This window comes from Panthera leo, chromosome B2, assembly GCF_018350215.1.
Source record: "Panthera leo isolate Ple1 chromosome B2, P.leo_Ple1_pat1.1, whole genome shotgun sequence".
NCBI classification, from domain to species: domain Eukaryota; kingdom Metazoa; phylum Chordata; class Mammalia; order Carnivora; family Felidae; genus Panthera; species Panthera leo.
The window spans coordinates 50,812,772-50,832,646 of record NC_056683.1 but is presented as its reverse complement, the minus strand read 5'-3'; the positions used below and the strand labels follow the sequence as shown (position 1 = coordinate 50,832,646).

Sequence of the window (19,875 nt, the reverse complement as noted above, 5' to 3'; positions counted from 1 at the left end):
TGTATTCTGCAGTTGTTGGGTGTAATGTCATAGAAATATCAGTTAAATCAAGGTGATTAATAATGTTGTTCAGGTAATCTATACCTTTACTGATTTCTTTGCCTAGTAGTTCTGTTAGTGTCTGAGAGTTATTAATATTTTCAAGTATAATTGAGGAATTGCCCATTTCTCCTTTTAATTCTGTCACTTGTTTTGCTTCACGTAACTTTGAAAGTCTGTTATTGGGGCGCCTGGGTGGCTCAGTCGGTTAAGCCTCCGACTTCGGCTTAGGTCATGATCTCACAGTCCGTGAGTTCGAGCCCCGCGTCGGGCTCTGTGCTGACAGCTCAGAGCCTGGAGCCTGCTTCGGATTCTGTGTCTCCCTCTCTCTCTGACCCTCCCCCGTTCATGCTCTGTCTCTCTCTGTCTCAAAAATAAATAAACGTTAAAAAAAAATTAAAAAAAAATAAAAAGAAAGTCTGTTATTTGCACATATATGTTTATATTTGTTATATTCTCATGATGATTTGACCTTCTTATCATTATGAAATTCCCTCTTTACCAATGGTAATTGTTTTTTTATTGAAATGTATTTCACCTGATATTAACATATCCACTCCAGTCTTCTTATGTCTACTCTTCCTATAGTAAATCTTTTTGTACCCATTTATTTTTTACCTATCTGTGTCTTTATAGTGAGTCTCATGTAGACAGTAGACAGCATATATCTGGGTCTTACTCTTGCTTTTCTTATCCGTTCTGAGAATCTGTGCCTGTTAACTATAATGTTCTACCCACTGACATTTAATATAATTAGTAATATAATTGGATTTAGGTTTACCATTAAATTACTTAGCGGGGGTTTTGTCCCCTCTAATTTTTGTCTCTCTGCTCCAACTTCCCTGCCTTCTTTTGAATTCCATTTAATCTATTGGTCTTTCAGCTATACTTGGCATTCTTTTTTTTTTTTTTTTTTAATTTTTTTTTCAACGTTTTTTTATTTATTTTTGGGACAGAGAGAGACAGAGCATGAACGGGGGAGGGGCAGAGAGAGAGGGAGACACAGAATCGGAAACAGGCTCCAGGCTCCGAGCCATCAGCCCAGAGCCTGACGCGGGGCTCGAACTCACGGACCGCGAGATCGTGACCTGGCTGAAGTCGGACGCTTAACCGACTGCGCCACCCAGGCGCCCCGGCATTCTTTTTTTTAATGTTTTTATTTATTTTTGAGAGAGAGAGAGAGTACAAACAGGGGAGGGGCAGAGAAAGGGGGGTACAGGGATCTGAAGTGGGCTTCATGTTGACAGCAGGGAGCCCAATGCAGGGCTCAAACTCACAAACTGTGAGATCATAAGCGAAAGTCGGACACTTAACCAACTGAGCCACCCAGGCGCCCTGTACTCTGCATTCTGTAAGTGGTTATTCTAGGGCTTTGCTGTCCAATACCATGGTCATCAGTCACATGTGACTATTAAACACTTTAAGTGTAGCTAGTCCAAAATGAGCTGCACTGTAAGTATAAAATACACCTTGCATTTTGAAGACTTGGGATGAATGAAGAATGTAAAATATCACATTAATAATTTTATACCAATTACATAGTGAAATGATAATATTTTGCATGTATATGGTTGAATAAACTATATTATTAAAATTAATTTCACTTGTTTCTTTTTAACATTTTAATGTCACTACTGGAAATTCTTTAATTGCATGTGTGACTCATGTTACATTTCTATTGGACAGCACTACTCTAGAGATTACAATATGCAAAGTTAAATTCTCACAGGCTACAGAAGTTAATATTTACCATTCCACATAAAATGTAGTAACCTTGCAACCATATAGATTCACTTACCATCACCCCACCCTTTATGCTGTAATTGTTGTATGTGCTACATCTAGAAATATTAGAAACCCTGCAAGACAATTTATCAATTTTGCTTTGAAGAGTTGTATGAATTTTAAAGAAGTTTAGAGGGAAAAAAGGTCTTTTATATGCATCCATATATTTATCATTTCTGATACTTTTCATTCCTTCCTGAGATCTAAATTTCCACTGAGTTCCCCTTTGAGGATCTCTTTTTCCCAGAATTCCCAGCTCACTTTGCAGTGGATGTGATTGCCACAAACTGTCCTCTGGTTCTTCAATGCAGTGATACTTTCTGTTGGAGGTGTAGCTGCCCCGTGAAGTGCCAGTTGCAATCTGCTCTTAGGCAAAAAGCCACCAACAAAACAAAACAACCCACAAAAAAACCACCCCAAAACTTTGCAAGGGTAGGGGAACTCATCCTATGCTATTTCTTTTTTTCCAACTCTTGACTCCTCTACAAAATCACCCTGCCTTTATTTTTTTTTTTAAGTTTATTTATTTATTTTGAGTCTCTGAGAGAGCACAAGCAGAGGAGGGGCAGAGAGAGAGAGGGAGACAGAGAATACCATGCAGGCTCTGTCCGCACTGTCGGCACAGAGCCCAATGCAGGGCTTGAACTCAGGAGCTGTGAGATCATGACCTGAGCAGAAATCAAGAACTGGAGGCTTAACGATCTGAGCCCCCCAGGCACCCCACATCCTGCTTTTTATACTCCCTACAGTCACTTGATAGTTTCCCCTGCTTCTCTCCCCCACCCCCCCCCCAATCCACAGCTTCCCACCCTAACCCCTAGAGCTGCTTGTTAAACTGAAGCAGTCCTTCTGTAGAGGCTGAGGTGTTCACGACAATACCAGATGATACTCCTACAGGCAGAAAGGGAGCTAGTCAGCAATTTATCAGACTTTATTAAGGATACTTGAGATTCTTCAATTAAGTGTGATATAGGAGAGTAACAATGTAGAAAAGGAAGATTTAAAACTGGCAATCATATATTATTGCTCCCAGGGTCCACTGGTCACCCTTTCCTTTGGAATTCCCTGCTGGCCCTTTGTCTCCAGAGCCCCATAATATTGCTGCTTTGTTGAAGCTAGATTTTCTGTTTTCTTCAGAAACCTCATGATTATACCCTGTCTCTGAGACAAGAATGATTCAGTACAGTATACCATTTGTTAAAATAGTGAGATCCTTCCGTACGGAGTTGATCCTTCTGTATTTCCGGATATTTGCTGCCCTGACCTCCCCCTGATTCCCTCCCACCCCTCCAGCCTTCTCCAAGAAGCCCCTGGGCCCCACTGTTATCCAGCAACTGATGCCTTACACAGAGTGCTCCAGGGAAGCCTCTGGAACTCAGCTCCAGAATCCATGCTATTTAGTAGGCGCCTGTGAATCCATGCTATTTAGTAGGTGCCCTGTTTTATCAGTTGTTGAATATCTTAAGATATTTAAGATATCCTATATGCTACCAATGAATACAGTAGTCACCCCTTATCCACAGGGGATATCTTCCAAGACCCCCGGTGACGCCTAAAACTGCAAATAGTACTGAAGCTTATATATATATATATATATATATATATATGGTATATATATATATATATAAGCCCATATACATACACACACTCTATGTTTTTTCCTATACATACATACCTCGGACAAAGTTTATAAATTAGGCGCAGTAAGAGATTAACAACAATAATAATAGAATAACTATAACAACATACTATAATCCAAGCTATGTGAATGTGCTCTCTCTTAAAATATCTTACTGTACCTTACTCACCCTTCTTGTGATGCTGTGAGATGATAAAATGCTTACGTGACGAGATGAAGTGAGGTGAATGACATAGGCGTTGTGGTGTAGCATTTAGGCTACTATTGGTCTTCTGTCCAGAAGGACATCATCTGCCTCCGGACCACAGCTGACCATGGGTAATGGAAAGAGAGGAAAGCAAAACCACAGATAAAAAAGGGACTACTGTAATCATTTAATGATAGATGAACAGAATATTTACCTTTTCGGTCTAAAACATTGATACTACTCTTCAAGTTCAGGATTTCCTCCAAAATAATGAGTGATTATAAGCCCAACATTTATGGGAATAAAAAATTGTCCAAAGGGGCTCTTCCAAGAAAATAGACCAGGCTTTTCCCAAAGACATTGGTGCTTCTACTCCAGATGGTAGAAACTGATGTTTAAAAAAAATTATTGTGTTTACCTAGTTACTTGTTGCTATTTTATATTTGTATGCCTTGTCTGTCTAACATAAATTACGTATTGTATTACTCCATCACTCCCAGCACAGTGCTGCCCAGACAGCAGTAGGTGTCTGATAAGTACTTGCTGAACAAAATTTTTACATTTCCCCAGAAAAATCCATCAAGAGGACACTAACCACCTAAGTCAAAGGCATTTGAAGACTAAACTGATGCGTGTTTGGAAATCTATTTCACAAGGTCAGGATGCATCTGGCATTGCTTGCAGAAAAGAATGAAGTAGGACATATGTGCTGCCGTCTTGTAAACAAATATAAATATGAATATGACAATCTGAACTTAATGAGGAGGACAAAAGGCCCTGGCAAAGAGATAGATCTTCTCTGTTTCCCACGTACTTGCTATGATTCTTCTACATCAAAGGAATAAGGACAAACAAAATAAAAAGGTTACAGAATTCTTAACATATATTCCAGGATCAAAGCCAAGTTTTACCCTTCAGAATGAATTCAACAGTGAGACTTAAAAGACACACACACACACACACACACACACACACACACACAGAGCCTTCAAAAAACTATGAAATGCCTGAATACCCAAATACCCATCAGTAGGAGAATAATTGCATAAGTTTTATACATCTTTAGTATGGGATGCTATGCAACTATCAGAATGATGTGAATGCATGTGTGTACTGATACGGAAGGAAGTACATAACTTATGGTAGGTGAGAAAAAACAAACTGCTGAATAATACAGCATCAATGTGTTTTAATGTAAGTTCTCATATAGTGGTATGCTGGAGCTGACTTGTACTGGCTTCTAAAAGCCAACTGTTACATTTTCAGGAATTTGACAAGCTGATTGTTAAGCAGTAGATAGCTTAAAAGCAGCCACAATGAGTGTATTTGCACTAAAGAAATCCATACTTTACAAAGAAGGACTTTTTCACCTTTAAGAGAGCTGGTTTATCAGCACATCACTGCTCAAAAATATGTGAATATAAGTTTGTATAAGCTTATCCAATTATCTGGAATAATATCTACCAAAGTGAGTTGTTGATTTATAAATACTGATTTTGCAATCTTCAAAATTAAAAAAAAAAAACAGTAATCTCACAAAAAAGTGAATACTACCATCCTGGTGTAAATAAAACCCACTGAAAAGTCCAAATATAACATCTTCTGGTGACTAAGCTCAATATTTTTAACAAGTCTGAAACAGTTTAATTAATGATATTTTAAGGGCTAAGCATGTATTTGTTAAACTTAGTATATTTCAAGTCTGTTTAATACTAAAGCTTAAATCACCTTAAAGGTTCAGAGCCACTTCATATCGGTTTAAACTGGCTCAAATATTTATAACATTGATAATGGAAAATGGATACTATCCATATAAATATATCTTTATGAGGATAATACTCTATGAGGCACATTCCTAGATTTAGATTTAGCATCAAAGCAAAGACTGTATCAATCATACTCCCATCAATAATGTGTGTGGACCACCACACCAGTATCTGATATATGAAGATTAGAAAATATTTTAACCATCTGATAAGCAAAATGAATCCACAAAAAAATAAATAAAAAGGATTTCTGTATTTCAGTTGACAGTTCCCTGATTATAATTAGTTTAGCTTTAAAAAATGTATTGATCAACTATTTGTATTTTCTGTGAACAATCTAGTTACCTAGTCATAGTCTTAGATAATTTTTAATTGGATTACTTTTTTATTGTTAATTAATTGTTGGAGTTCTTTAAATATCATGTTAATTAACTTATTATCTGTCAAGAGTGTTACAATTTTTCAAAAGGTGGGGTGTGCCTGGGTGGCTCAGAGGTTAAGCATCCAATTTTTTGTTTTGGTTCAGGTCATGATCTCGCAGTTCTTAAGATCAAGCCCGCTTGGGATTCTCTCTCTCCCTCTCTATCTGCCTCTCCCTGACTTGCGTGCACACTCTCTCTCTCTAAAAATAAATAAATATCAGGGTTGATGGGGGGTGGGAGGGAGGGCAGGGTGGGTGATGGGTACTGAGGAGGGCACCTTTTGGGATGAGCACTGGGTGTTGTATGGAAACCAATTTGACAGTAAATTTCATATATTAAAAAAAAAAAAAAAAAAAAAAAAAAATAAATAAATCCTAAAAATAAATAAATATTGAAAAAAAAGAATGTGACAAACATTTTTTAAACATCAATTTCTTGCCTTTTAAATGGCTGGTGTTATTTTATAGTTTCCTTTTTTTGTATTCAGATATTTCAGTCTTTTCCCCTATGACTTCTGGATTTGGGATTATGCTTAAGAGGGCCTTTCCTACCCTAAAATTAAAAAAGAAAAAGAAAAAAAACACCTACTTTGCTCTACTTTTTGTACACACTGCGTGTGTGTGTATGTGTATGTGTGTGTGTGAGTGTGACTTAGGGATTTCATCCATCTGGAAGTTATTTTAGTGACTATGTAGAGTAGAAATTAATTGAACTAATGTGTCATTACAAATCCTTACCCACTGATTTTTAAATTCCACATTTATTCTAATATATATATACATTTCACATGGATTCCTGAATTTTAGTATTTTATTGAGGAAAACTTCAGAGTAGTTATAATTCATTTTTTCATGAGAATAAACTAAGCCCTTCAAGTGATGTTTAACTACTATTCTATAAATACTATACAGCTAGAACAGAGAATATTTGATCATTTCTGCTATATAAAGTTACTTGGCAGTATAGGTATTGAGAGGTCTCATTTGATAATATAAATCTTTCTAGAATTGTCTTCAGTGCTTGATGCTGAATCAAACTGTCCATAAAATGTGCATCTGGTTTAATGTAAGTCTTTAAGCCCATTTTTGAGGTTTAATCTACATTATGCTATTAAAAAACTATTATGAAAAAGATGGTTTTCAGTGTAACATTTCAAAGCCCAATGCACAGTTAAAATAAAACCATGCCTTTCTTTCTTTTCTTTTTCTTTCTTTTCTCTTTCTTTCTTTCTTTCTTTCTTTCTTTTCTTTTTTTTTTTGTAGCAAAATCTTGCCTGTGACAGTGTGTTTGCCAACATGGCCCCCAAAAAGAAGACTGTCAAAAAGAACAAAGGAGATATCAATGAGATGACCATAATCGTAGAAGATAGCCCCCTAAACAAATTAAATGCTTTGAATGGGCTCCTAGAGGGAGGCAATGGCCTTAACTGCATTTCTTCTGAACTAACAGATGCTTCTTACGGCCCCAATCTCTTGGAAGGCTTAAGTAAAATGAGGCAGGAGAACTTCCTTTGCGACTTAGTCATTGGCACCAAAACCAAATCTTTTGATGTTCACAAGTCAGTGATGGCTTCATGCAGTGAATACTTTTACAACATCCTAAAAAAAGACCCATCTACCCAAAGGGTGGATCTCAATGATATCTCACCACTAGGCCTGGCTACTGTCATCGCATATGCCTACACCGGAAAGCTGACTCTCTCCTTGTACACGATAGGAAGCATTATTTCTGCTGCTGTTTATCTTCAGATCCACACCCTTGTAAAGATGTGCAGTGATTTTCTGATACGGGAGATGAGTGTTGAGAATTGCATGTACATTGCTAACATTGCTGAAACATACTCTTTGAAAAATGCAAAAGCAGCAACCCAAAAATTTATCCGGGATAACTTCCTTGAATTTGCAGAATCAGATCAGTTTTTGAAACTTACCTTTGAGCAAATTAATGAACTTCTCATAGATGATGACTTACAGTTGCCTTCTGAAATAGTAGCATTCCAGATTGCAATGAAGTGGTTAGAATTTGACCAAAAGAGAGTGAGGTATGCTGCAGATCTCTTGAGCAATATTCGCTTTGGTACCATCTCTGCACAAGACCTGGTCAACTATGTTCAGTCTGTACCAAGAATGATGCAAGATGCTGACTGCCACAAACTTCTCGTAGATGCTATGAACTACCACTTACTTCCATATCATCAAAACACATTGCAGTCTAGGCGCACGAGAATCCGTGGGGGCTGTCGAGTCCTTGTCACTGTTGGGGGACGCCCAGGCCTCACTGAGAAGTCCCTTAGTAGAGACATCTTGTACAGAGACCCTGAAAATGGATGGAGCAAGCTTACAGAAATGCCAGCCAAGAGTTTTAATCAGTGTGTGGCTGTGATGGACGGATTTCTTTACGTGGCCGGTGGCGAAGACCAGAATGATGCAAGAAATCAAGCCAAGCACGCAGTCAGCAATTTCTGCAGGTATTTGATCCTTTATTAGAAACTCAAATGGTTTAATATAAGACAGTTTCCCTGACAGAAGTAAATTAGTCATTTCTGTTAGTTCATTGGCTCAGTAAATCAATAACAATAATCCCACATTACGTGTACACAACAGTTCACATTACATAAAATACATGCATATATAAATAGTGCACTCCAGATTTCTGAATAAGCCTAGGAAATGAGCTGGGAAGATGTGGTTATTCTGATTATACACGTGAGAAATCTGATACCCAGAGAAGTTATACCACTAGTAAGTAGTAATTCACATTTTCTCATTTATAGTATGGTGCCCTTCCCAATACATTGTTTTTCTGAAAACAAACTAGGTACAAATGTAGTTTTTAACACTAGATGGTAAGAAAGATCACAATAATACAAAATTTATTTTAAGTGACTGTCACTGATGACTGTCAGATTTATAATTGGCAGATACAATGAGATCGTTAAACACGTGACAGGTAATTAATTTTAAACATTTATTTGAGGACTGAATACCTTAGAAAATATCTACATTTTTGATGCATGTAGAAACAGTAAAAGTATAATATAGCCTTCAGAAAATGGAACTCAAATGCCATGTTATTTTTGTATATTTATAATAACAACTTTCATATATTTGAAATGTCAGAAAGTCATGCTTCTATCATGGTACAAGTACAAAGTCAAACAACTAATGAGCAAGATCTGAAAATTTATACAGCATATCATGAAAAAAATTCTTTATTATTTCATTATAAGTCTGTGTGTCATTTAAATGAATCCAAACAATTAACTGATTTTTGTCCTTTATAAGAGTGGTTAAGCTTTGATTTGGAGGTTAAATGGGACAAAAATGAAGGAACATCAAACTAATGGAAAGAATCTGTGTTTACAATACTTTGGAACTATGTAAACAGTTGAAACAGGTTTTCTATGACTGCTTATTTTCCTCCTGCTGATAACTCTTATTAGTATTCTAGCCACTGCTTTTGCAGTATTGATTTCAATGCCTTGTGGCATAATAACTGTAATATCAAACACTGAAAAAATATACCTCTAACCTAAAAAATCTTCCCTGTGCAGAGGTGCTAGAAAATAGAAAGGTATCAAAAATTAGGCATCTGTTGATGTTTTTGGATATGAGTTCCATTGATCTCATTCTAAACCGATGATAGAAGACTTGGTTGAGTGACTTAGCTTTACTGTTGCAATGGCCAGGACACGTGTGTAAATGAGAAGGTATTGGTGAGAGATGGAGAAATCCAACTAGCCAACTCCTATCTTAAGCAGTGAGAATGAGCGAGGGATGGCTGGTGTCTGTAGATATGTGGAATTGACGTCAATGTGGCAGTGTTCCCTTTCTGTTTGCCACAAATACCCAGTTTGCACGGCCTCCCCTACATGCATAAATCTTCCCCGTGATGGATATTTGAATATGGAGGAAGAGGGACTGGAAGGTTGGGCTCTGTGGGGACTTCTCCAAGTGACAGCGGGTTTTATAAACGGGAGGAGGAGGAGTCACCAATGCCTACCTTGCCTTTTCCAAGTGTCACGCTCTTTTACTGGCTGACAGAGAAACACCAGCCTCCAGGTGAGGGGCTGCGCTCTGTTGGTAGGGAAGCCTCCTTGCAGGAAGTGTCAACATTTCCATTTGTGGACTCACGTGGGTTCTCCAGCTGCCGCCAACAAGGCTGTCACACTTCCTCTGCCATTTTCAGATATGATCCCCGTTTCAACACCTGGATACACCTGGCCAGCATGAACCAGAAGCGCACGCACTTCAGCCTGAGCGTGTTCAACGGGCTCCTTTACGCCGTGGGCGGCCGCAATACCGAAGGCAGTCTGGCCTCGCTGGAATGCTACGTGCCCTCCACCAATCAGTGGCAGCCGAAGACGCCCCTGGAGGTGGCGCGCTGCTGCCACGCCAGCGCGGTCACCGACGGCCGGGTGCTGGTGACCGGCGGGTACATCGGCAGCGCGTACTCGCGCTCGGTGTGCGCGTACGACCCCGCCGGCGACTCGTGGCAGGAGCTGCCGGGCCTGAGCACGCCGCGGGGCTGGCACTGCGCGGTCACGCTGGGCGACAGAGTGTACGTGATGGGGGGTAGCCAGCTGGGGGCGCGCGGGGAGCGCGTGGACGTGCTGACCGTGGAGTGCTACAGCCCCGCGACTGGCCAATGGAGCTACGCGGCGCCGCTGCTGGTGGGCGTGAGCACGGCGGGCGCCTCGGCGCTGCACGGCCGCGCCTATCTCGTGGGGGGCTGGAACGAGGGCGAGAAGAAATACAAGAAGTGCATCCAGTGCTTCAGCCCGGAGCTCAACGAGTGGATGGAGGACGACGAGTTGCCCGAGGCCACCGTGGGCGTGTCCTGCTGCACCCTCTCGATGCCCAACAGCGTGACCCGGGAATCCCGAGCCAGCTCGGTGTCCTCCGTGCCAGTCAGTATCTGAACCCAGGTAGATGCGGGGACGCAGGAAGAACAAATAGGCGTTCGTGGGTAACCTTTGAGTTAGCGGAAAGGAAAATATATAACCTTTACTACAGTGATTGTATCTTAAACTATATCGAGGCCTATGTCTTGGTGGTTTTAAATTCCGGGTATGGCTTAATCTACCTCTGGGTCTTTTTTTTTTTTTTTTTTTTTCTGTAAGCCACAAAGAAAAGAAACCACTCCTTTCACCGGCCATTGGGTGGCAGACAGAATTCATTGCAGGCAGTCTTCCACCAGGGCGTTTTCCCTTCATGCATAGCGGTTACACCCACATCTGAGAATTTTCTTTTACCCTTCAGTAGACGGGAAGCTTATTCGAGTAAGCAGTTTCATGTACAAAAGTTTATCTTCCTCTTTCTCTTTTTCTTTAGGAAGTTAAAAGCATTTATAGCTTTTATTTTAAAATGGAAATCCGTCTATATCCATAAAGACTTAATTCTATATTTAAATGCAGTTTCTTTTTCTATACGTGACTGAGTAAAGAATATTGAAAGGCATCCCGTGACAAAGTCATAAAGCTTAAAACAACGTCTGACTGGAAAGTAACAGGGATTCCTCCCTGTAACTGTCACATTGATACCTTTGGTTTATCCCTTGTTCTCTTTTTCCTCTGTGCCTCAGTCTCCACTGTAGTTGCTATCAAAAAACACTGCTCTCAAAGAAGAGAACCACTAGTCATTTAGTTTATGGTGTAAATTTAGATCATTTTGTTGTTTTTCCTACAAGTGTTTGCACTTCAACCTTCCTCCCCTATTAAAGAAATTGCAAGTATGATGGGAGCCTTACTCTGACCCTAAAAACTACACGAAGATGCAACCTTGACCCAATGTAAGCCCCAAGAAAGAACACCAAATAAAACTATGGCTGTAAGGATCATTAACTTAAAGCTTATGTAGCCCGAAGGTTATACAACTGGTAACAGTAATGTGATTTCCCCTTTTTTTTTTTTTTTTTTTTTTTTTTTTTTAATGGATGAGAATGAAGGGAACCTTTGGAATTCTTGGGTTTGGCAATAACATCCTGGTGGTAAATGTCATTGTTTTCCATTTCACAGCAATCCTCTTGATTTCTTAATTAAAAATCTAACACATTTATCTCACATGGAAATATCAAAATAATATATGCCCATTCTGTTATATATGTTTTCACTTCTCTGCTCCAAATTAGCTTTGCAAATTAAGGTGTATCTACTTGATATCATTTTCTTACATGTTTGCCAAGTTTTGGAGCAAGGGAATGATTGTAGTAAATGATACATATTTTCCTTTCTTATAATTTATCACTTTATTCTTTGATAGTTTCTTTGTTTTGGAGAAGTGGCCTATCAGTTATGGGTTATGTGCAATTAGGTTTTGAAAAATAAAACTATTTAAATGGTTAAACACGGGATACGTGGAAATGTAACTGGGTTCTCATTAATCCCATTTCTCCTACCTTGTGTAGATAGGTTATTGCTAGAGTTACAATATTTATATTTAAAATATTTTATTTGAACTGTGAAAAGTGGTTCATGTAGTACACTTTGTGGAACAATTTTATATCATTGCCCCTTATGAAAAGTTCAATTTCTGTGTATTTAATGGTAACACTTGGGTAAAACCTACGACACTATAAGTTGAGAACAAGGCATTATTAATGTTAAAACACTGGGCTGTTTCCTCACCCCACACAGAACATTCAGAACTTCTCCACATACGGAGCAAATCTAAAGGTATCTGCTCCCTTGACTCTCTGTTCAGGCTGGAAAGTAAAGCTGTATAAGAAACTAGTTTATGGAGCAAGTTAAATCACTGAGCTCCTTAAGTTACCATTGTACACACCACAGATAACCCTTGTCCTTGAAGCATCATTGGGAAAATAAACTTTTCATTTTTAATAAATTATTTTGGCCACAACCCACAAAGCCTGTGTGAGGGTGACTATAACATCTTTTAGTTTGATATAAATGTATGTTCTTGTACAGTTGAGATGCCTATAGTATATTACAAATTTTGAGAGAAAAAAAGTGATTTCTTATGGATTGTAGGTCATAAGTGGGCAAATAGACATAATTCCTGATGTGCACTAGTAGCCTCTCCCGTTGAGATCCTAGAAGTTCGGTGAAGTGGAGGGCCTGTGGCTTGGAATGAAATGAGAATCAATCAATCAGTTGTAACATTTTATCTTGGAAGAATGAGGAGAGATTGACACTAGAGGATTTTTCAGCAATCAGAGCTTGATGAGAGCTTGGTGCAGACACGGAAGTGGCTTTTTAGAGATGAGATTGGAGACATGTTGGAGCTGAGTAAATCATTTGAAATTACCATGTAATGTATTTTCTACGTTGTTTATTTGAAGACTGAGAAAACCCACGTGTCTGGGCGTACCAGGTTCCTGGGGACGTTGCTGCTCTCCCTTCTGTTTCAACAGTTAGGTCCATAAATAAAGACCAATATGAATTTCGGATCCTGGAATTTCTGACATAACAAATTGGTAGGGAGCATGGAACATTAAGTGTTGGTGAAAGTGCTGTGTCTTAAACATCCCTCACTGACAACTGAAAGACACGAAAGTATGTAGAATCAAACTAATGCGCGTCACTTTTTGCGCACGAGCGAAACATACTCTTTAACCCTGCCATTGAAGCAGTTGCCCCTAGAACCGCGACGGTTTCTCCATGTTTCCCAACTGGAAAAGCACTTCATTTTCCATGTGTTTAAAGCATTCAATTACACTTCTGGTCTCAGGATCCAACCCTATACCTCCTTTTATTTTTCTCAAAGAAAAGGACGTGTTATTTTTGTAATGCCAACATCCTGTGACTAAATAAAAGCATCAGTTCCGCCTATCAGAGCAATAGCAAGTTACCCAGTAGCTGAAATAAGAAGCTTTCTTTTTCTGAATGGGCCAGAGACCTGATGTGCGAGTCTCAAGGAAACAAGACTGTCATGTGGTCTGTCCGATGTTAGCGTGCCACTGTCGTCCCTGATGCTCCAGTTGCTTTCGGTGCCATTGAATGAGTTTTGTGTTTACTTTCTCTGTTGTAAGACTGGTTATGAATAGAAGGTCAGTGATGGTACAGATTAATATAATTCTAAACAGTAATTGGACGGTAGCAAGGTGTTACGAGTGAGGAGGTGTAATTGAGGCAAGAAGGAAGTGAAAATGTACTGAATGGTTCTATGGTTAAGGCATCACAGCAATTATAGTAAGTGTATTTTACAAATATGCATGTAACTAGAGGCTTCCCTGGAAATATGTAAGTGTTAAAAGGTCAATTCTTTGCTGGTTATCTCGGCCAAATGCCTTCAGAATTTATCCAAGACACTAGATAAAAGAAACTAAAATCACTTCATTTAATTTTTTCCCTGAGTTACAAAGCAATAAGTTTATGTAATCTTCTCTGAATGATTCTTCTGAATTCTTTTCTGAACGAATGTTCTCTGAATGAGCTATATCCCCATCCCAGCCACGGATGAATATGTCTTCTAGCACAAGGCAGAATTATAAGGAATTATTTTTCAGTATGTCTCTTCATATCAGTAAAAACTGTAGCAAAATTTCCTCAATGCTCCTCCCATGGTAATTATGAGAACTAAAGAATCTAAAATATTAAAGATTTACCCTCCAGCACATTCAGAAGGTAAAAACCATTTAAATTTCCTTCCCAGAGAATTTGAGATGAAATGCTTGTCTTGGATACTCCTTTTAAAACAACTTTGTATCTAGTCAGCAAATTCTGGCAAAAAAAAAAAAAAATTCTTTGCTTAAAACATTCTGGTACCATATAAGGAACAACAAACTAAAATGTATGTGGTGTCTGTAACCTCATCACTACCAATAAAGCTGCATTCAGTAAGAGCTCAGTCAGTGATCCACGTGGACAGTTTTGTAGTGTCCTTTGCGTGATAACTGGGGTGTGTGGTTTCTTCCTCTAGTTAGTTTTCATGGTGACTCACTTCAGCAAAACACAACAAGAAAACGAAATGAGATTGAAGAGCTGTTTCAGCTGCTTGAGGACTGCTAAAGGAAAAATGTATTTTTATACATCGAGAGTGATTTGCTTTGTAGCTCAGACAAAAGCCTACGTTTGGTCTGTCTCAGCCCTGACCACTTACAAGTCATAGATGAAGTGTGGTGGTTTCTAGTTTCGTTCCCACTCTGACCACAGCCAACCTGGCATGGACTCTGGTTCATCATCATTTGCATCGAAACTACATGTTAGGAAATGAAACTGTATTGTTGTGCCAACAAACCCTCACAGCCTTACTCTTCCACCTCACCTTCCAAATGAGCAAATGAAATATAACCAACATAAGATGCCCAGTCTTTGATCTGGTTTAGTAGTTAAAGAATAACACTCAGTTGAGGCCATTAGTCATTTCTAGAAAATTCTAAATGGCAGCGATTACTTTTTCTTAAACTTCTCCAAGCTTTGCCACCATGAAAAGAGACTAGAACCGCCCCCAAACGGAAACAGCCTGGTGCCACATTCCCAGTTCTGAGCACACTGGCAGGTGCCCCAGAGCTTCCTTGACTTTTCTTTGAACTCCCACATTTATAACTCCAAGCTTCCCCACCGGTCTGCACTCCCTCCCATGTCCACATACTAGTCTGTTTATCCAATTCTTAGCACATGTGAAATTATTTAAAGACACTAATTACATCTAAGGCACTCCAGTATGTATCAAAGGAATAACCATATTGCACACACTGCGTTTGCAAATTTGATAGACTAGAGACCGAAAGATATTCAAAACTACCTCTAGGCTTTCCCCTCACCGGGGTTGCAGGGGAAGTGGATTAGGAAGTCCATTTCAGGAAAGGGACTTGAAGGAATCCAACCCACACCCTCTAGAAATACTCTTCTTGGCCCTTCTTTTCCTTTCTAGCTACATTCACAAGATGGTCTATGAATGTAGGTGTAGGACGCATTATTCCTTATGCCAATGCCAATCTTCCACCCAGTTTCAGACCAGACATGCTCCTTAAAGAGTGGTGAGGGGGAGGCCCTTTTCCCCAACCTTTTGACAAATACAGTAGTCTCTGGTTAGCCTAAAGATCCTATATGTCTTCTTTCCTTATCCCTTTCAGAAAAGCACCTTTTAAAGTCAGTCTGACTCATCCTGGAGAAATTACTATTCAGATTTTGCCTTGATATTCAGTCACAGCTATGGAAGTGACTGCAACTTTCAAAAAAGAAGACCTCTTAAAATTACGATTCATCTAGTGCAGATAAGGGTGATATATCAAAATGGAAGAAGTGAGACCTTGATTATAGTGACAAACATTTCTCTTTACCTTACCTCCATCCCCACTGTTGCAACATGTACCCACAGGAGGGAAGTGTCCAGTGATATGAATGGAGGACTTACATCTTTTTATCTAGCTGTTTTTGCTTTGTGCTCACATTTAGGTTATCACTATAGACTCTGCATTCAGAAATTCCTTTTCCATCTTGGAGACATCACTACCAACAATTAGGGGGGGGGAAACTGAGCAGGATCTGTTTTTGGTGGGCCAGGTATGGAAGTAACCTATGTCAATTCCACCTACATCACTTTGGCCAGAACTAAGCATATGGCTGTACCTAGATACAAGGGAGCTGGAGAAACAGTCTTCATGTGAGCCCAAGAGGAAGAAGAAAGGATTTCATACAGCGTTGTCTCTGCACATTGAATGATTACATTTTGGAAACCACTGCTCTCATCTTCCTCCCTGGTTGTCCAGGTGGGGAGCAAGGAGCTTCCCAGGCAAACTGCCTCCCCTCAACTTCTGGATGTGGTCACAGCACAGCGGGTTCTCCTCTTTCCCTTTCCTGCCTCATAAGACTTGCACTCAGCTCCTCTATTGTATCTTGCCTTTTTCTTTCTGAAGAACAAGTCCAGATGACTCTTGCAGCCTTTTCTCAATTCAGGGTCCTGATAGGTCTACAGCATACATTACATGTATTCTGTAAGCCTTGAGAATTGGTATAAATCTGGCTCCCCCAAATCATCAAGGAAACCCATCCAATACCAGAATCACCCCCTCATCCCTCCCTCTTTGGGTCTCCCTGACCCTCTACTTCTAGAATACTCTAAATTCTTCTTGATTTTACCTCTTCTAAAACAATATTGACTAGAAATCATACATCTGTGATTAAATTCCTCTTACTCCAGTCATACAAGGAAGTTCCCAATGCATGATTGTTTGGAGAGAATAGAACACATTATGTAGAGTCTAAAAGAGGAAATACATGGATCTATTCTTAATAACCACAAGAAGAGAGGATTCCTTAATGAGAAAGGGAGAAAGAAAATGAAATGGCTATAATCTGACCCCCAAGTCTTCTTCCCTAACCTTTATGCAACCTTTCCATTTAGTGTAGAGCTCCAAGCTGAGAATTGTTTTATTCTTATTTTTTTAAGGTTTATTTATTTACTTTTGAGAGAGAGAGAGAGCACAAGGAGGGGAAGGACAAAGAGAGAGAGAGGGAGACACAGAATCCAAAGCAGGCTCCAGGCCCTCCGCTGTCAGCACAGAGCCCGATGCGGGGCTCAAACTCATGAACTGTGCGATCGTGACCTGAGCCGAAGGCTGACACTTAACCGACTGAGCCACCCAGGTGCCCCCAAGAAGTGTTTTATTCTATCACAATTTTGCATGTGGGTAACAAAGGAAATTCTGTATGCAGAAAGAATCCTTTCCTTGTTTAGCAAATATTCATTGAACATAACCATGTACCAAGAACACTGTTGGAACACCATCGTGAAAAGGTGCTATGTTTCCCCCAGGGAAAGTGAAGAACCAGAATTCCCATGGGACACTGCTACCTGATGCATACTCATTTGGGCAGAGGCGACCCTACAAAGTACAATCAAATTAACAGGCATTTACTTATTGCCAAGTTTCGTGCTCCTGAGGTCCTGTGCAGAAGAGAAAGATAAACCTAACTTAGAGCCTGGCCTCACAGAGCCTTTTAGAAGGGGTAGAAGTTGGAGTGCCTTGGTGGCTGAGTTGGTCAAGTGTCTAACTCTTGATTTCAGCTCAGGTTGTGGGATCCCAGGGTCATGAGATCAAGCCCCGCATCGGGCTCTGCGCTAAGTGAATGTAGAGCCTGCTTAAGATTCTCTCTCTCCTTCTCCCAAAAAGAAAGAGAAGCAGAAGAAGGGAAAGAAGGAGAAGTAAAAGTTTTCTAATTGACTACACTTGGACAGTATTCTTTTATTTCCCAACCCCATACCCCTGATCCTGCTCTGTCTGTCTTTGTCCTGCTCTGTGCTCTCAGAGGCTGACCCCCAGGGACTACATCCTCCGGACTCAGACTCTTTGTTCCATAGGTTGTATTTACCCAATGAGGCATCAGGAGGAGGTAGAGGGCAGAAGAGAGTGGTTGGGGCATCTCTTTCCTGTCCTTCCGGGCTTCTGCACTGCACTCTGGACACTGCTGCAACTCTCTGCAACTACTGCTTCTGCTGGGCGAGCCCCCCTCTCTGCCTCCACCTCTCACACACAACACGTCACAGCCCTGCAGCTCCTGGATATTTCCTTGCCGGTTTATGTACATTCCGCCACCCCTTTCAGAATACGTTCCTTCAAAGTGAGAACACTGTCTCCCCCGTTCACTGCTGTACCTCTAGTGTCTAGAACAATTCTTGGTGTACAGCCAGGGTATCAGTATTTTTTGTTGAGTGAATGGATGAATGAATGAATGAAATGATAAAATCATCATGACTGACTGCTTGCCAGATTCCTATTCTAATGATATTCACTTATTCAATCAGTAAATACTTACTGTGTGTCTAGGATATTCAAATCGCTTTCCCTTACCCCGGAAGAGGTGAGCACAAGTACTGTACAAGACCACGAAAATAGGTCTTCTCTAAACGAATGGCAGCCAAGAGTTACATTGTCAAGAAACAGTACAGGTGGAAGGAATTATCCAGCCAAACCTTTACTGTACATTTCTGTTTTTAAAAAAATCTGTCAGGGGCACCTGGGTGGCTCAGTCGGTTAAGCGTCCGACTTCAGCTCAGGTCACGATCTCACAGCTCGTGGGTTCAAGCCCCAGGTCCTCCTCTGTGTTGACAGCTCAGAGCCTGGAGCTGCTTTGGATTCTGTGTCTCCCTCTCTCTCTGCCCCTCCCCTACTTGTGCTCTCTCTCTCTCTCTCTCTCAAAAATAAATAAACATTAAAAAAAGAAAGAAACATTTGTAAAAAAAAAAAATCTCAAAAGATTGATAATATTTATATAGTTATTTTCCCATTAAACTTTCTAAAATCTCATTGCTTTCTCTCTATAATTGCCAAATCTTTAAAAGCAAATTAGGACTAGTTTCAGCATTTAGCTGGTAAGTGTTTATTTAGTGTATTTATTTAGTAATAAATATTTAGTGTCCATATTTAAACTGTTCAATATATTGAACATATTTAAACTATTCAATATAGTTATGTATATACATACATTTTATGGAATACATATATTGGTATTTATGTATATATCCATATTTATATACAGTCTATCAAATGATGTGCATATATATGTATATTTAGTAAGCACTAAACACCAGCTAAGGGCTGAAACTAATCCTATTATAAATATATATACATATGTGTGTGTGTGAGTGTGCATGTATGTATATGTATATGTATGTATATATATATATATATATATATATATATATATATATATATATAGTTATACTGTTACAGACTGAATGTGTCCCCTGAAATTTATATGTTGAAACCATATATGATGACATTTGGAGGTGGGGCCTTTGGGAGGTACTTAGGTCATGAGGGTGGAGTCCCATGATGGGATCAGTGTCCCCAGAGAAGAGGAAGAGTCAGCTCTCTCTGCCACGTGAGGATACAAATTAGAAGACGGCCATCTGTAAACCAGGAAGAGGGCCTTCGCCCAGAATCCAACCACACTGGTACCCTTATTTCAGATTTTCAGCCTCCGGAACTGTGAGAAGTAAAGAGTTGTTTAAGCCACCTGGTCTATGGTACTTTATTATGGCGGTCTCAGCCCAAGCAGACTAAGAGACAAAGATAGGGAGATAAAGAGAGACAGAGACATATCTGTATTTATATCTTATCATGTCACTACAT

General features: G+C 39.7%; 1 protein-coding gene across 5 annotated transcripts in view; it reads left to right on the top strand.

Moving 5' to 3' along the window:
* The window catches only part of KLHL31 (kelch like family member 31), a 196,554-nt gene that overhangs the window by 80,599 nt on the left and 96,080 nt on the right, over positions 1-19,875 (top strand). For all 5 annotated transcript variants that reach the window (XM_042939071.1, XM_042939070.1, XM_042939069.1 and 2 more), the window contains exons 4-5: positions 7,101-8,305; positions 10,027-10,765. In XM_042939071.1, coding sequence (XP_042795005.1) covers positions 7,134-8,305; positions 10,027-10,759 — 1,905 coding nt within the window. In that variant the 5' untranslated portion in view covers positions 7,101-7,133 and the 3' untranslated portion in view covers positions 10,760-10,765. The remainder of the gene's footprint in view (positions 1-7,100; positions 8,306-10,026; positions 10,766-19,875) is intronic.